The sequence below is a fragment of the Felis catus genome, chromosome B3, assembly GCF_018350175.1.
Source record: "Felis catus isolate Fca126 chromosome B3, F.catus_Fca126_mat1.0, whole genome shotgun sequence".
NCBI classification, from domain to species: domain Eukaryota; kingdom Metazoa; phylum Chordata; class Mammalia; order Carnivora; family Felidae; genus Felis; species Felis catus.
Genome location: NC_058373.1, coordinates 98,028,605 through 98,047,847, shown reverse-complemented (window position 1 = coordinate 98,047,847; position 19,243 = coordinate 98,028,605). Strand labels below are relative to the sequence as shown.

The following is a 19,243-nucleotide window of genomic DNA, read 5'->3' as shown; positions in this document are numbered from 1 at the left end:
GCAAATCCCAGTGTCAGTACCATCTAGAACCAGAATGAAATAACCAATACCTGCACTGTCCATTTCTTCTTTATAGCTACCTTCCAGGGTTCAGGCCAATCTTAAGAGTACTAAGAAACAGGACTCATTCCAGTGTCAACCATCCCAGACACACAGCTTCCATCCTTCTCTCGTTAGATCACTTTTTTGGCTAAAGAGGGCCACTCTTTTCCTAGGAGTATCAGGCTGAGTTCCTTAAGACAGCCAGCCAGCCAGACATAATCACCCACCCTTAAAAGAGTCTGAGGTTATAACTTTCTGGTCTCGGTGATCAGCTATCTGATCCAGCTGTCTCTGCCTGTGCTTTGGCACACATTCAAGCTCTAGTGGATCTTTCCCTTCCTATATAAAGATGTACTCATAAGCCAGGTTTTCAGTACATCTCTAGTAACCTTAGCCACCATCATTCATAGACTCTCATATTCCACTTTTAATGTGATTCTGCTGATTACCAATGACTTAGTCTCCATGGTTCAAATTTTACAGAGACCAAATATAATTAGCTCATCTCATTTCTTTTAGGTCAGTTGTCCACTTCTGCGTCTTCAGCAAGTAGAAGATCACATGACACAAATTGTAGTTCTTGATGCATAGAGGTCAGTTTTCTTAGGAGGGCTATGGAGAGGCTGCCAGAGGTTAGTCCCTTAGAAAATAAGTGTCATTAACACAAATAGAAAGTCCAAAGAGAAAATTGATTTTTAAGAGAAGATACTGGTATCTTGGGACATATTAAATTCAGGGGGCTAGCAAGACCTCCAGAAGGAAATAACAGGTACTTAGTCAAAACTGCAGACATGGGGCTCTGTATTTCTCAGCTAGTCTCATCTTCACATTGCCTAAGTATGAAGAATAAAACTTCTCTTTTTTGAGAAAATAAACTCCTCAAAACCCATTTATACATGAACAACAGAGCTGTGAACCTCTAGGCCTGAAGCGTCTGAATCCAGTGGATCTTATGGTGTATTTCAAGGAAAGGAAACAGTAGTCTGGCATCACCCAATCAGAAGGATAAAATAAACCCCAATTTAGATCATTTTGAAGAAGCTGATATAAGCCATCAAAGAATAGCTACTTCTGTAATAACTACATTTAGCTTATCTGCCTTTCAGGATAGACTGCAGAAATATTATCTTTATGTAAGTCTGTTCCATGGTACAGTTTCAATTCAAAGAAGATTCTGACCCCTTTGGATTAAATCTTAAGACAATGGTGAATCAGATATATGAAGAATATATTCAAAAATAGAGTTTATTCACTAAATATATCAAAGAAGCCGCAGTCCTCAAACATCTGAGTTATTAATGACCTATTCTTGTGAACTCTAGTTTCCATCTACAACTGTAAAAAACTGTTGCTTAGCCTCACCAAGGCCCCACATAGCTCACATAGCTTCTGCTGAGACCACAGTTGTGGGGTGGACCTCACCTAAATTTCCCCAGGAAATAGTGGTTTATTATTAGTATTAGTTCAGCCATATTATTGGCTTTTATAAGTCAGTTTAAGAATTTAGGCACCATTAAGAAGTTAGGCATCCTACCGGGTGTTATATATAGGGGATGAATCACTGATTATAGTACTATATGCTAACTAGGATGTAAATTAAAAATAATTAAAATTAAAAAAATAAAAGGACTTCACTGGAAAAATACAATTTTTTTTTAATGTTTATCATTTTTGAGAGAGAGAGGGAAAGACAGAGAGCAAACCGGGAAGGGGCAGAGAGAGAGGGAGACACAGAATCAGAAGCAGGCTCCAGGCTCTGAGCTGTCAGCACAGAGCCTGATGCGGGGCTCAAACTCACAGACCACGAGATCATGACCTGAGCTATATATAACCCAACTGACTGAGCCACACAGGCGCCCCTGGAAAAAAAAACCTTTATATTATCTGTGGCTCTTCTCCCTTCCAGGGGCACAGGCAGTGGAAATTGCCCATATGCAATTTTGTGTGTTCTGAAAAATGGTACAAATATGGTTTAAAATGATCATAAGAGGGGCACCTAGGCCCCTGGGTGGCTCCGTTGAGCATCCGACTTCAGCCCAGGTTGTGGTCTCGCAGTTCATGAGTTCAAGCCCTACATCGGGCTCGCTGCTGTCAGCACAGAGCCTGCTTCAATCCTCTGTCACCCTCTCTCTCTCTGTCCAGCACGCATTTGCACTCTCAAAAATAATAAAGAAAGAAAAACATTTAAAAATAAAATAAATAAAATCATAAGCATGTTTAGGCTACTGAGATGAAACATATTCTGTTTAAAATTTTATTAAAAAAAAAAAAAAGAAGTTAGGCATCATTTGTGAAGTTACTCCTGTGAGAAAATCTGTTCTAAATTCCAGACTTAACTGAAGCATTTTCAGCACAGTTCACATATGACTTCTGTGCACATTTAAAAGTGAGTAGACTGAGGGGCGCCTGGGTGGCTCAGTTAAGCGTCCAACTTCGGCTCAGGTCATGATCTCACAGTTTGTGAGTTCGAGCCCTGCATCAGCCTCTGTGCTGACAGCTCGGAGCCTGGAGCCTACTTCAGATTCTGTGTTTCCCTTTCTCTCTCTGCTCCTAGCCTGCTCATACTCTCTCTCTCTCTCTCTCTCTCAAAAATAAACATAAAAAAAAAAAAAAAAAAAACGAGTAGACTGAAATCCAAAGAGTAGTATATATTAACAAAGTTAGGTGATTCTTTACTCTTCTTTCATGTGTAATTCAGAGCTTCCTAATAAAGTGAAGGATAAACTAGAATCTAGCCTGCTTGTTAGATTAGCATGTGTAAAGAATGTTTTAATACTGTAATGGAAAAGGCACAAGTAGAGGAGTGAGATACAAGGAGAAACAAAGGAGCAGACAAAGACAGTCTGTGCACCTTGGTGAGCAGGCTTTTTACTGTAATTTGCAGGATTTACTCCCTACCTCTACATAAATTGATAATGGGAAACACAGATCATCATCTGTTTTAGATTATCTCCATTAAGCCCCTTTTACTGGCACATGGTTATGAAATAGGGTGTTTTGTTTTTGTTTTTGTTTTAGAGTGAAATCTTGCCTTTTACAACAACATGGATGGATCTAGAGGGTACAATGCTAAGTAAAATAAGTCAGAGAAAGACAAATACCATATAATTTCACTCATATCTGCAATTTAAGAAATAAATGAACAAAGAAACAAAAAAAACCGGACTTAACTATAGAAACAAACTGATGGTTACCAGAGGGGAGGTGGGTGACATAGGTGAAAGGGATTAAGAGCATAGTTGTCATGATGAGCAGTGAGTAATGTATAGAATTGTTGAATCACTATATTGTATACCTGTGTATAGAATTGTTCAATCACTGTGTTGTATACCTGAAACTAACATAATGCTGTATGTTAACTATAATTAAGATAAACACTTGAAAAAAAGAGACTACTGTACAAAATGAAGTTTGATGGTACGGTGACAATACTATTTTAGGTGGTGTTCCCATAATAATTATGAAATTCCCATTTCTAACCTGTATTTCATTTTTTTAACTTATTTTTTTTAATTTTTATTATTTTGAGAGACAGAGCGAGTGAGAGAGACCACTAGCCGGGAAGGGGCAGAGAGAGAGGGAGACAGAATATGAAGCAGGCTCCAGGCCCTGAGCTCTTAGCACAGAGCCGGATGTGGGGCTTGAACTCACTGAGAGATTATGACCTGAGCCAAACTCAGATGCTTAACCAACTGAGCCACCCAGGCATTCCTAGCAAGTATTTCATTTTGTTAACTTTTCCTGTATAACTCAAACAAGTTTGTGATAAATTGGCAAATATGAATAAGAAGAAAGCAAAATTACTTTTTTTTAATGTTTATTTTTTAGAGAGCTCATGAGCGGGGGAGGGGTGAGAATGGGGGACAGAGAATCCAAAGTGGGCTCTGTGCTGACAGCAGACAGCTGATGTGGGGCTCAAACTCACCAACTGTGAGATCATGACCTGAGCTGAAGTCAAGACGCTTAACCAGTTGAACCACCCAGGTGCCCCTACTTTTTTTTTTTTTTTTTAATTTAAATTTTAGTTAACATGCAATGCAGTATTGGTTTCAGGAGTAGAATTCACTGATTCACCACTTCCATACAACACCCAGTGCTGCTCACAAGTGCTCTCCTTAAGACCCATCACCCATCTAGCCCATCTCCCACCCACCTCCCTCCATCAACCTTCAGTTCTCTATTGTTAAGAGTCTCTTGAGGTTTGTTTCCCTCTCCTCTCCCTTCCCCTCAACTCTCCATATGTACATCTGTTTTGTTTCTTAAATTCTGCGTGTCAGTGAAGTAAAAAAAATACAGGCTCGAAGGGGTACATTTACCCCAACATTTATAGCAGCATTATCAACAATAGCCAAACTATGGGAAGAGCCCAGCTGATGAACGGATAAAGAAAATGTGGTATATATACAATGGAATGTTACTTAACCATCAAAAAGAATGAAATCTTGGGGTGGCTCAGTTGTTAAGTGTCCGACTCTTGATTTTGTCTCAGGTCATGATCTCATGGTTCTTGGACTCTGTGCTGACAGCACAGAACCTGCTTGGGATTCTCTCTCTCTCTCTCTCTCTCTCTCTCTCTCTCTCTCTCTCTCACCCTACCCTGCTCGCATGCTCTCTCTCTCAAAATAAATAAACACTAAAAACAAAAGACAACAACAAAAAAAGAATGAAATCTTGCCATTTTGTGGCATGAACTAGAAAATATGGTAAGTGATAAGCAGAGCAAAATTACTTTTAATTTTACTACCTGGACATAAACATTGTGTAAGTTTTTTAAGATATTTCTTTCTTTATACATATGTATTTATATAACATATATAAAATACCCCTTTTTTAACATAGCATGAACATATTTTCATATCAAAACATGTTTTAACTGCATTATATGTATAACTGTGCCATAAATTATTTGCTCATTCTTCCATTATTAAGTCACATTGTAGAAAACATTTATCTCTGTGCACATCTTCAGAAAAAAAAATTTTTAAGTGAAATTATGAGTTTGAAGATTTTGTGTATTTTTAAGGCTTCTGCTTTTTTAGAAAGAATGTAGCAGTTTATATTCCCTTGTATTGAGTATCTAATTCCTCATCTCTAACATTTATTGTAAAGTTTTTTTTCCCATATATGACTCAAAATGTAACTTTGTTACTAAGTTTTATCATTTTGTATTTCAGGAGATGATTTTTCTTTGATTCAACAAGAAATATTTATGGTTAAAGAATGTAAACATTGCAACATTGTTGCCTACTTTGGGAGCTATCTCAGGTAAAAAAAAAAACAACAACAACATCTGCTCTCCTTGAATTTTGTATTTCTTTACTACCACTCTCCCTGCCTTTCATGTAAATGCTATTATACATATAAAATTTTAAAGTTATATTGTCTGAAGTTCTAAAATTTCTCAGGTTTTCTTGTAGTCTCCCCTGTTATATTAATAATGACATCTCCATTTATGCATTTATACCTTATCTGACAATAAATATTATGAATGATTACAAGTGTTTTATCGCATAAAACTTATTCTAAACCATTTAAGATGGGAGCAAAACTGAAGTTACTCTGCTCTTCTGAATCTGGAAGAGAGACTGCCAGGGCAGTTTCCTGTTCCACCCTGTAATCCATTCTAAACCTTGGTGTGCTGAAGAGTGAAAGCCTTTGGGGTATTTCTTTCTTTTCTTTTTTTTTTTTTTTAATATAATTTATTGTAAGGGTATTTCAGTGATTGAGAATTACTAGCTAATATAATTTTCTTTCTCTTATTAGTCGAGAAAAACTGTGGATTTGTATGGAATACTGTGGTGGCGGATCACTTCAAGATATTTACCATGGTACTGTTCATTTGACTTTACATTTTAAAAACAAACTTTGAGTTTAATGATTGTTGTTTTACATTTCTAGTTAACCAGGGATGTTGATGGGTACATATACCGTTTTACATTGTTCTATTCTGCTCCTGCAGTATTGCATAAAAGAAATCTAAACTTTATTTATTTATTTTGGTTTTTTAGTAAATTTTCTGAAACCTGATCTGAGAAATCCAGAAGTTCTTATACAGTCCAAATTTTGCTTTTTAGATGTAGTCTCTAGGAAATCTTATGTGTGTCTAGGGAAGTATTTTATCTATATTTGAAACTGCCTCAATTTTTGTAAATAAGAATTGAATTACAAAGGTTAACTCTCACATAAAAGAAATTGTATATCTATCTTAGAAATCACTTAACCTAACTAAGGAAACAACTAGGTTTAGTTGTTGATGTATTTTTGTATTAAAAATGTATAATTCTGGGGCGCCTGGGTGGCGCAGTCAGTTAAGCGTCCGACTTCAGCCAGGTCACGATCTCGCACTCCATGAGTTCGAGCCCCGCGTCAGGCTCTGGGCTGATGGCTCAGAGGCTGGAGCCTGTTTCAGATTCTGTGTCTCCCTCTCTCTCTGACCCTCCCCCGTTCATGCTCTCTCTCTCTCTGTCCCAAAAATAAATAAACGTTGAAAAAAAAAATTAAAAAAAATAAAAAAATAAATAAAAATGTATAATTTTCAGGGCACCTGGGTGGCTTAGCTGGTTAAGTGTCTAACGTCGGCTTAGGTCATGATCTCATGGTTCATGAGTTCGAGCCCTGCTTAGGGCTCTGTGCTGACAGCTCAGAACCTGGAGCATGATTTGGATTCTGTGTCTCCCTCTCTGTGGCCCTCCCCCACTTGTGCGTGTGCATTCGCGCTCTCTCTCTCTCTCTCTCTCAGAAATAATAAAGGAATAAACTTTTTTAAAATATTGAAAAAATATATTTTCAAAAACTTGAAGTATTTTATTGAACATTCTGTTAATTTAGGCAGTTTTCTGAGTTGAATTAGATATTACCCATAACCATTTAGAAATAGTCTTTGTTTTGGCTCTACAATTTAGGTTCCAATTTGTTTTGTTTTTGACAGTTTCCTGATGTTTTAGTTAATGAGACTAAACACAGATCCTTATAAAACAATTTCTATTTTCTTTATTTAACTAAATATGGAATAGTAAAACTCCCATTGCAACTTTGTACTGTATAGTTTGTTAGGAATTATCTGAAATATTTTCAAACATTTCTATGCTAAAAGCTTTATATGACAGCCCTATCAAATTTCAGTCATCTAGTTAACAAATACCACCATAGTAGATGTAAAAATAAGTGCTCTTCAGGTGTAAATAATATTTAAATAATTTAAATAATTTCAGGTGTAAATAATATTTAAATAATTTGTAGCTTGTAGAGCTCAGATTGTTAAAATATCAGTCAATTGGGGTGACTCAGTGGGTTGAGTGTCCACCCGTTGATTTTGGCTCAGATCATGATCTTACAGTTGCGAGATTGGGTCCCGCATTGGGCTCTCTACTGAGTGTGGAGCCTGCTTAAGATTCTCTCTCTCCCTCTCCTTCTGCCCCTCCCTGCTTTCTAAATAAAAAATAATAATAATAATAATAATTTAAAAATTAGTAGAGCAATGGTTAAATAAACTATGTTGCACCTACAATATGGAATACTGTGAAGCATTTAAAAAGATAAAGTAGAGGGGCGCCTGGGTGGCGCAGTCGGTTAAGCGTCCGACTTCAGCCAGGTCACGATCTCGCAGTCCGTGAGTTCGAGCCCCGCGTCAGGCTCTGGGCTGATGGCTCAGAGCCTGGAGCCTGTTTCCAATTCTGTGTCTCCCTCTTTCTCTGCCCCTCCCCCGTTCATGCTCTGTCTCTCTCTGTCCCAAAAATAAATAAACGTTGAAAAAAAAATTTAAAAAGATAAAGTAGCTCCGTTTATATCCACTAGCTGTATCTCCCCAAGGCCTCTTTTTAAATGGAAAAACTAGATCATGAAAAAATATGTATAGCATAACTGATAACACTTAGACATTTAAAAATGTAATTTTTTATATTCACATTACATATGAATGTTAATGCACAACAAAATGAAAAGACGTGTCCCAAATTGGTAAGTCATTACTTCTAGGGGAGAAATGGGACTCCTAAGTAAAATTTTGAATTATAATGAAAATGTACTGATGTATTATTTCATTATAAATTAATAAATATAAGTTACCTAATTCTGTCACAACAAATAACCCATGACCAAAAAAAATAGTTGTGATTGATGTCTAAAGTCTGGATACTTTTTATTTAAAATAATTTTTAGCACCACATACATATTACAATCATATAAAATATTACAGAGTTTTTAAAACAAGAACAAATCCATTTTTTTACACACTAGTCATTTTCTCATGTATTATATATATCATGCTAGAATTATTGTTCTCTTATTTTACCATGTGTCTCATTTAAAAGAATTATTGGTACGGGCACCTGGGTGGCTCAGTTGGTTGAGCATCCGACTTCAGCTCAGGTCATGATCTCACAGTTTGTGGGTTCGAGCCCCGCATCGGGCTCTGTGCTGACAGCTCAGAGCCTAGAGCCTGCTTCAGATTTTGCGTCTCCTTCTCTCTCTGCCCCTCCCCCACCTGTGCTCTGTCTCCCTCTGTCTCTCAAAAATAAATAAATGAAAAAAAAAAAGAATTATTGGTAGAAAACAACTCTGTGCCACTCAATTTAAAATTCTTTTCTGTGATTTTAGGAAGAATTATCATTTATATGAAAAGTTTTTATATAATGATTATCATTTTTATTCACACTGACAGAACAAGAACTCAAGAATATGGATAAATAAACCTATATAGCTGGCATTGTTTTTACTACTTCCCCTTTTAAACTTAATGAATAATTTAAGACATTAATCTTACTTCTTGATATTTCTACTTTTCATTACTAAACCTGATATTTTTTTAGTTAAATTGAATCTAAGAAGTGTCCATCCCTGTATATCGTATACTAGATAGCAGTAGAAATCAAGAACATATATACTTAAAATAAACTGTTAATAAGATGATGCCTTCCTTCTTTTATTACTATTCCATCAAGTTACTAGGAACCAAAATTTTATGTTCCTGAGTAGATGTAGAGAGCCAGTGATTAAAATAATACAGTAAATATCTCTCTTGAGGAACGATTATGTGTAAGTACCTGATTTGGTTTCACTGTCAGCAAACACCAGATTTCAGATATTCTCTCATGGTATTGGAAGGCATAATTCTGAAGTGTCTGGTTAGGTACTTACAGAAAGATCTTATATTTTGTAATAGAGATCTGGTTGTCAGAAGTAACCTGGTTGCTTTTTAAATTCTTAGATAAGGTACTGGATCAAGCCTTCCTGTTTGAAAAATATAGGAAAGGATTATACTAAAGTAATATCTTGATCTTTATGTATATGATTCCTCTTGGTATATTTCAACAATTGATCTCTTATGGTTCTCCGCTCTATATAACAATAATTAATTACATATGTTTATTTCTTTTCTTGGTTTTATTTTAGAGAAAATTTTCAGGATTAAGATCATGTCTGTTGTTTTCTATAGACTGTCCTATGGTGCCTACTACTGTACTTTGCAAGTAATGAATGCTTATATTTTCACAGACCAAAGTTGTTATGGAGTAAATCTTCTGTTTTTAAAGTACATTTTAAGGTTCTCAACTTTCCTTTTGTTTTGTTTCCTGATTATAAGAATAATGTGTGTTCATGGTGAGAAGCCATCCAATTATATACATAGAAGTTTTGTTAATACTTTGTCATTTTTTTAAAGATTACTTGTTTATTTTTGAGGGAGACAAAGATAGCGTCAGTGGGGGAAAGGACAGAGAGAAAGGGAGATAGAATCCCAAGCAGGCTCTGCGCTGTCAGCACAGAGCCCAACATGGGGCTTGATCCTACAAACACTGAGATCATGAGCTGAAAATCAAGAGTCGAACAGTGAACCGAGTGAGCCACCCAGGCGCCCCAATAGTTTGTCATTTTTAAGATGGACTGTTTGTAATGTGTTATTGACATGTGTAACTATGTGATCTCTCTTTTTTCCTAGTTACTGGGCCATTATCAGAATTGCAGATAGCCTATGTATGCAGAGAAACTTTACAGGTACTACATTTGCTTATGTGGATAGAAAGGCAGTTCTAGTTTCACAGTTGAAAACTGCAAAATGATAATCCCAAAAGAAGGGAAAAGAGAAAATAGGCTCCTCTTTTAGAAGATCAGCAAGTAGTAATTTTGTTCATATCTTTTAAGGCATATTAAATTAGGAATTAATTCGTGATTACATTTTTTATTTTGGTAATTTATAACTCAAATTGTTAATTGATGCTTCTATCCCTACATTTCCTAGATTGTGTAATTTGTTTAGAAATGAATTTGGTGTTCTATATGTTTTTCTTCTGTATTTTAGAAACTGGGAGATTGACTTGATTTAAGAGAAAACTAGTCATTTCTAAGTATTGCTTTCCTCATGCTTTAGAAGGCATAGCATACCGTGTCAAATCTGAATGTTAAATATATGAAACATATGAAACACATGAAAGTAAATTTTGCCCGTATATGTATGTATATATGAAATATATGAAAGTAAATTTGTCCAATATATATATATGTATATTTCTGTAGTATTCCCATAACATGGAAATGTACTTTTGTGTGTTCACATAAAATACAAAACTAATCAGACACTCATAGCAGAGAATTACTGACAGATTGTTTTTCTTTGTGTTTTAATTTCCGAAGTTCATTGCTTTTTTTAAGTAACATATAGTGGAATATTATTTAATCATAAAAAGGAAGGAAATCCTGTCATTTGTGACAACATATTTGAAGCTGGAGGACATTATACGAAGTAAAATAAGCCAGGGACGTAAAGACAAAATACTGCATGAGTCACTTATATGTAGAATCTAAAACAGTTGAACTCGTAGATGCAGAGAGTGGAATGATGGTTACCAGAGTTTGGGGCCCGGGGGTAGAAATGAGGAGATGTTGGTCAGAGTATAAAATTACAGTCATATAGATTGACTGATTATTAATGTATAGCATGATAACTACAGTTAATGCTGTATTGAATATTGGAAATATGTTAAGAGAGTAAATTTCAGGTGCTCTTAGAAAAAAAAACATAGTAACTATGAAGAGATGATATGTTAACTAGCTTGATTCAGATAATCATTTCACTATGTATATGTGTATCAAATCATGTTGTACACCTTAATATATAAAATTTTTATTAAATAAAGTTTTTTAAAAAAATAAAAAGGGCAGAGATTGTCAGAATGGAAAAAAGTAAAACCCTGCTAGATGCTGCCTGTAAGAAATGTGCTTTTATAAAAACACAAATAGGTCAGAAGTAAAAGAAAAGAAAAACATACGTCATACTATTGAAAAGAAAGCTGAAGTGGCCATATTAATATCAGACAAAGTAGACTTCAGAGCAAAGACTATTACCTCTTTAAGGCCACTTCATAAAAAGCATAACAACCCTAAATGTTTAAGCCACTGATAACACAGCTTCAAAATAAATGAGCAAAAACTGATAGAACTTCCAGGAAAATAGACAAATCCACAGTTATAGTCACCTATACCCCTCTCACAATAATTTTGAAGAGCAAATAGGCAGAAAATCAGTAAGGATGCAGAAGACTTGAACAGTACAACCAAACAGTTTGACCTAACTGACATTTTAGTCTGACCAGTAGTGTGATACATATGCTTTTCAAGTGGGCATAAAGCATTTATAAGATAGACCATATTTGGGGTGATAAAATATGTTTCAATACATTGTATAGGATTTAAGTCATACAAAGTATATTCTCTGACCACACTGCAATTAAAAGTGAACAGAAATATTTCTGGAATATCTCCAAATATGTGGAAACTAAAGCACTAAACTAAGTTAAGTAACCCATGAGTCAAAGAAGAAATCAGAAGAGAAACTAAAAAGTATTTTGAACCAAATGAAATGAAAACAACACATCAGAATTTTGGGGTGTTACTAAGGCAATACTTAGAAGGAAGTTTATAGCACTGAACATCTCTATTAGAAAGAAAAAAAGGTCTGAAATCAGTATCTTCAGCTTCCATCTTAAGAAATTTTTTAAAAATGAGCAAATTAAATCCAAAGTAGGCAGAGGAAGGAAATAATAAAGATCAGAGTGGAAATCAATGAAATAGCAGAAAAATGAGAAAATCAATAAAACCAAAATCTGACCCTTTGAGAAGATCACTAAAATTGATAAACCTCTAAGAGAAAACACAGTTACCAGTGTTAGGACTGAATATAAAGATACTACAACAGAATCTATAAATTTTGAAAGAAAAGGATATTCAATTCCCAGAGAACATTATGAATAGCTTTCTGTCAATAAGGCCTACAACTTGGAAAATATGAACAACTTCCTTGAGAGAAATCAACTGAATAATTCTGTATAAATTCCCACAAAGAAAACTCCAAGTCAGATAATGTGGATGGATAAATTCTACCAAACATTTAAGGAAGAAATAATGCCAATTCTACACAAACTTTTCTAGAAAATTGAAGAGTAAAGGGTGCCTGGGTGGCTCAGTTGGTTGAGTGTCTGACTTCAGCTCAGGTCATGATCTCATGGTTTGTGGGTTCGAGCCCCACGTCGGTATCTTTGCTGGCAGTTCAGAGCCTGGAGCCTGCTTCAGATTCTGTGTCTCCCTCTCTCTCTGCCCGCCCCCCCCTCACTTGTGCTCTGCCTCTCAAAAATGAATAAATGTTAAAAAAATTTTTTAAAGAAATTTGAAGAGTAGAGAATACCTCCCAAATCATTTTATGGGCCACCATTGCTCCAAAATAAAACCAGATAATACTGCAAGAGAACAAAACTACAGACTAATAATATCCTTCATAAACACAGATGCAAAACTTTAAAAGGAAAATGAAAGATTAGCAAAGGTAATCCAACAATATATTTTAAAAGATAACACATCATGAAGTGAGGTTTATCCTAAAGTGCAACTATGATTTAGCATTCAAAAATCACTTCAAGTAATTAACCATAGTAGCAAACAGAATGAGAAAACCACATGGTCATCTTAAATAGACACGGAAAAAGCATTTGGCAAAATCCAGCATTTGTTCCTGATAAAGATTCTGAGCATACTAGGAACAGAAAGGAACTTGTTCAACCTGATAAAGAACACCTATGAGAAACCTACAACTAAATCATACTTAATGGTAAAGGACTAGATGCTTTCCCACCAAGATCAAACAGTGCAAAGATGCCTGCTCTCCTTCTTTTCAACATTGTATTAGAGGTTTCAGTTAGTGCAGTAAGACAAAAATGAAATAAAAGACATCCAGATTAGAAAGTAAGAAGTAAAACTGTCTTTATTCACAGACCACACAATCATGTGTGTAAAAAATGGAATAGAATCTACAAAGTAGCTTCTAGAACTAATAAGTGAGGCTAGAAAGCTTGCAGGATTCAAGATCCATGTACAAGATCAATTGGATTTCTATACACTGACTACATTCAGAACTTTAAAAAATAATACTAACATTAACACAAATATGGGAATAACAAAATTAACAAAAATAAGGGAATGTATGTGACAAAAGATACATAAACCCCTGCATACTAAAAACTGAAACTGCTAAGAAAAATTAAGACCTAAGTAAATGGAGAACTATAACATATTCATGGATGTGGAGACTCACAGTAGTTAAGATGTCAGTTCTCCCCAGGTTGACCCATAGATTCAGTGCAGTCCTGAGACTCTTGGCTATCTTAGTCAGTTGAGCGTCTGACTCTTGATTTCCACTCAGGTCATGATCCCAGGGATGTGGGATCAAGCCCTGTGTCGGGCTCCACACTGAGCATGGAACCTTATTAAGATTCTTTCTCCTACTGTCCCTCTCCCCTGCTCATGTTCTCTCTCCCTAAAATAAAAATTAAAAATTAAAAAAAAGACTTATGAAACTATAGCAATCAAAACATAATGGTATAGGTATAAGAGTAAATAAGTACCTCAATGGAACAGAAGGACCAGAAGTAAATCCTATATGGATGGCTGATTTTTAACAAAATTGAAAAGACAAATCTGTGAAAAAAGTATAGACTTTTCAATAAATAGTATTGGAATAATTGGACATCCCTATGCCAACAAATGAACCTTAAGTCATACTTCATATCATATGTAAAAACCCAAAAGTAATCACAGACCTAAATATAAACCCTAGAACTAGAACTTCTAGAAGGAAACAGAAGGGAATTTTGCAGTCTTGAATTAAGCAAAGCACTTTTGGACATAACACAAAAGTTTGAATGAAAAACTTGGTAAATTAGACTTTATCAAGATGAAAAACTTCCATTTTTCTAGAGACACTTAAGAGACTAGAAGAAGGTACTTGCAAAGTATATATCTGATCAAGAACTTGTATCCAGAGTCCATAAAGAACTCTCAAAATTCAGTAATAAAAAAAAATAAGAGCCTAATAAACAAATGGACAAAATATTTGAACAGACACTTCACCAAAGAATGGCCAAAATTAAAGACTGACCTCATATTGATGAGAATATGGATTAACTGGAACTCTCATACACTGCTGGTTTCAATATAAAATGGTACAGCTGCTTTGGAAAACAGTTTGGCAGTTGCCTAAAAGTTTAAATTTATTAGCACCATACAATTCAGCCATTACACTCCTAGGTACCTAGAAGGAAAAAGTCATACTAGTACTTTTATATGAACCTTAAGAGCAACTTTATTTATAATAGTCGAATGCTTTAAACAACCCAACCATCCAAATGTCTATCAACAGATGGGTGTGTAAACAAATTCTTGTATATCTGTACAATGGAAATAATAAAAATGAACTATTGATACACACATTAACAAGGAATCTCAAATTAATTATTGTGAATGAAAGAGACCAGACAAAAAAAGAATATACTGTGAAATTCAGTTTATGTAAAAGTCTGGAAAATTTAAATCTGTAGTAATAGAAGGTAGGTCAGTATTTGTGTGTAGGAGGGACTTTGGAGTGATGGATATGTTCCTTATCTTGATTGTGGTGGTGGTGGTGGTGTAAAATATTTCTGATTTTTACTAGAAAATGAATTCGAAATCTTAAAATACAGTAAAAAGAAACTGATTAGTAAAAAGAAAGTCTTCTAGATTTTTCCCCCGCCTCTGAAGAAGACATTTAGTTTTTCTTATTCAGTGAGAATTTAAATAGAAAATGTAGGCATTAAGTTTGCAGCTTTGCTAATGCATACTTTTTTTTTTTTAAACTTCAGGGTCTTGCCTATTTGCATACTAAAGGCAAAATGCATAGAGATATCAAAGTAAGTTCATTTAATATACTTAAATAGATAATTTTTGAAGGAATTTTGTGATACTAATTTAATAGTATTTGTATTTTTGTTTTAGGGTGCAAATATTTTATTGACAGATCATGGTGATGTAAAATTAGGTATGTTATTTCAAGTCTCTCACATTTTTCCTAAAAATTTTAATAAAATTTTAAATGAGAATTAACATTATACAAGTTTAATATTCATATCAAGAACCACAATAATGTTCAAGTTTTGATCCAGTAATTTTACTCCTGAGACTCTGTTTAAAGGAACTTAATCCTAAAGATAAAAAAAATCTATATTCATAGGAGTATTGATTATACACTGTTTATATAGAAAGAAGTACAAACATAGGACTAGCAATAGAGAAACTGTTAAAACAGTAATAAATCCACTTATGGAACATTATTCAGTCATCAGAATTAACAGTTAAGGAGAATAAGAGTAGAATCCCTGAGGTGTTACTTAAATGACAAAAATGAACTATACGTATAATCAGTTTTTTATAACCATGTGAAACAACAATAAAAAAAGTATTTATAGAGAAAAAGACTTTTTTAATGGCACCAAAATACTACCCTAGTTGTGTTAGAATAAAAGGCATCCACATGGGTGGTTTATTTATTTTTTTTTACCTTTTTTTCCCTTAATTAAACTTCAGTATGCTTGTAGTAAATTTTTTTATTAAACTATGTTCTTTATAAAGTATGTTTTATTCTAATAAAGTGCCAAAAAAAATGATTTTCCTTTAATGAGCATGTTATAAACCAAGCAAGAAGAGATTTCGGGATTCAATTTATATATATTTCCCTGGCATTGCTATCTGAATTATTAATAATGTCATGCCTAAGGGTGAAATTTAGAAATGTTGGTGACTTTATTGAAAGAACTAAAATTTTTGTCCAATTTTTTTCCCTACTAGCTGACTTTGGTGTGGCTGCAAAAATAACAGCTACCATTGCAAAGAGAAAATCTTTCATTGGCACCCCTTACTGGTAAGATACTATGATTGAATTTTGTGCATTTTCATTTCTTCACAGTTAGTGATCTGCATTGATGCTTAGTAAGACAAGTGAAAATACAAGTCTGGAGATTTGCATGCTCCTTGATGCTATCATACTTCTGATTGGGAACTTTGATACTCATTTTTATTGTTCAGCTTTCCCTGAGTTAAAGTGCTAATAATAATTCCTACTGTCTCTGGGATTTTGTATTAAGAAGACTCATAGGTATGAGATTTTTCAAAAGAAAGACTTTTATTATGATCTCTTATCATTTTGTTACCCTTTTGGTATTGATTCTGTTTTAATATAGGATTTCAATTTCTGGTTGTTTAAAATTCATGCATCCTACCATTAGTCTTTATCAGCTACCTTCCTTTTAACGCATCTTACCAAGTACTGACAAAACGATCTTTCTAAAATGCTGCTTTCATTCAATGAAGACAGATAATTGAAATATAATAAAAAACCTAGTAATAAACCTTAATATATAAAATAATTTAGTGAAATTATAAAAGATAACATTTAAAGTTTGTAAAAAAGCTTGGATTTTTTTAAATAGACAGTGTTTGAATAATATATTATTTGGAAAGAAATTTAAAGTCACTCCATACCTCATATCTAATGCCAAAATAAATTGTATATGGAAATAGTTCAATATAAAAGTGAAACCAAAAGAACTATCAGTAACTATCAGCTTTAAGAGTTAAGTAAGCCTTTCTTGGCACAAAAGCATAAAACATTAAAGGGTAAAAGTGATAGATTTAACTACATGAAAATTTAAAATGTCTGCGTATCTACCAGCTTGAACAAAAGTGAAACGCAAGTAACAAGTCAGGAAATATCCTCTAAAGTATGTATGACAGACTAGGTTTTAATGTCTTTAATGTATAAGTTCTTAATAAAGTATTTCATTAGAAGCAGAGTTATTAAAATAATACATAGAAGATGTCATAAAATATGAAAATTGTTTCCCCTAACAATGACCAAAAATGTAAATTAAATAAGTAACACCATTATTTTCTTTCAAGTTGGAAAATATTTGGAATCATGGGTAAAACCTATTATTATCACTAAATATTTGACAGTGAAAGTAGAAATTGATAGCATAATTTTGAAGGATAATTTGGCAATAATGTTTTCCCAGAAACCTTTAACTGTGCTTGTATTCTTTAGTTTTAATTCTGCTTGTAGTAATTTATCAGAGAGGCATAGAAATTATATGAAAGAGCTTCATTACAATACTTTAAAGATTGAGGGGAAAGTATGCATGCACATGCAAAAGGAATTAGTTAAGGAAATTGTGTATGTTTATGCAAATCAGTGGAGTAAATTGCTGATATTAAAAATCCTGTTGTAGGGGCACCTGGGTGACTGAGTCAGTTAAGCATCTGACTCTTGATCTCAGCTCAGGTCATGATCTCATGGTTCCTGAGTTTGAGCCCTGCATCAGGCTCAGCACTGACAGTGCAGAGCCTCCTTGGGATTCTCTCTCCCCTCTCTTTCTGCCCTTACCCACTCACACACACTTTCTCTCTCAAAATAAATAAACCAAAAGAAAAATTTTGTTAATCCTATTGTAAAAGATGAATAGGCAATGGATAGGCTCATGATATACTATTATTCAAAAAAGCAAGATTAGGGCACCTGGGGCATCAAGGAACTCTTGATTTTAGCTCAGGCCATGATCTCGCAGTTTGCGAGATCTAGCCCCATGTCACAGGGCCTGCTTGGGATTCTCACTCCCCCTCTCTCTGCCCCTTCCTTGCTTATATGTGTGTCTCTCTCTCTCTCTCTCTCTCTCTCTCTCTCTCTCTCTCTCTCTCTCTCTCTCACACACACACACACACACACACACACACACACAAATAAACTTTCAAAAAAGAAACAAGATTAAAAGTAGCATAATGTAATACCATGTTATAGAAGATATGTGTGTGAATAAAATTTATGGATGTAAATATGTGAAACAATGGCTCTCTTTGGGTAGGATAATGTTTGGCATGTTTTCTTCCATGTAGGCCAAATTCTCTTTGTCAACACGTATCAATTTTAACAACAGGAAAAAAAAAAAAACAAAATAAATATCACTTAAATAAAAGTTAAAAGAAAACATGACTAAGATTACCTATAGAATTTCCTTTATCACATGCCTGTTTCCTTCCTCAGTCTCTTTCTGTGACTTTCCTCCCCTGTGAACAGTCTTCTCTAGTCAAAATTTATGTTTTTTGTACCCTGACTATATCAGTTACTCTGTATTAGGTCCCTAGTATATTCGTCTTCTCTGTTTATCTTGAGTCCTGCCCTGTCTTGGGAAAGCCTTTATCTCCCCTTCTATTCTGAATGACAGCCTTGCTGGATAAAGGATCCTTGGCTGTATATTTTTCCTATTCAGCACATTGAATATTTCCTGCCACTCCCTTCTGGCCTGCCAAGTTTCAGTGGACAGGTCTGCTACTACCCTCATGTGTCTACCCTTGTAGGTGAAGGCCCGTTTGTCCCTAGCTGCTTTCAGAATTCTCTCCTTATCTTTGTATTTTGCCAGTTTCACTATGATAGGCCATGGTGTTGACCTGTTTTTAGTGACTCTGAAGGGAATTCTATGTGCCTCTTGGACTTGGATGCCTGTTTCCTTCCCCAGATTAGGGAAGTTCTCAGCTATAATTTGTTCAAATAAACCTTCTGCCCCTTTCTCTCTCTTCTTCTGGAACTCCTTTGTTACAGATATTATTTTGTTTCATTGAATCACTTAGCTCTCTAATTCTCCCCTCATGGTCTAGTAATTTCCTTTCCCTCTTTTTTTCAGCTTCATCATTTCCCATAATTTTATCTTCTGTTTCACTTATTCTCTCTTCTGCTTCTTCTGTTCTCACTGTCACTATCTAGTTTATTTTGCATCTCATTGACAACATTTCTTAATTCATCATGACTATTTCTTAGGTCTTTGATCTCTATAGCAATAGAGTCTCTCCTGTCTTCTAT

General features: G+C 34.5%; 1 protein-coding gene across 3 annotated transcripts in view; it reads left to right on the top strand.

The window, feature by feature from the left end:
* The window catches only part of MAP4K5 (mitogen-activated protein kinase kinase kinase kinase 5), a 112,573-nt gene that overhangs the window by 44,989 nt on the left and 48,341 nt on the right, over positions 1–19,243 (top strand). For all 3 annotated transcript variants that reach the window (XM_045059913.1, XM_045059912.1, XM_045059911.1), the window contains exons 4-9: positions 5,217–5,307; positions 5,806–5,870; positions 9,977–10,032; positions 15,201–15,248; positions 15,334–15,376; positions 16,183–16,255. In XM_045059913.1, coding sequence (XP_044915848.1) covers positions 5,217–5,307; positions 5,806–5,870; positions 9,977–10,032; positions 15,201–15,248; positions 15,334–15,376; positions 16,183–16,255 — 376 coding nt within the window. The remainder of the gene's footprint in view (positions 1–5,216; positions 5,308–5,805; positions 5,871–9,976; positions 10,033–15,200; positions 15,249–15,333; positions 15,377–16,182; positions 16,256–19,243) is intronic.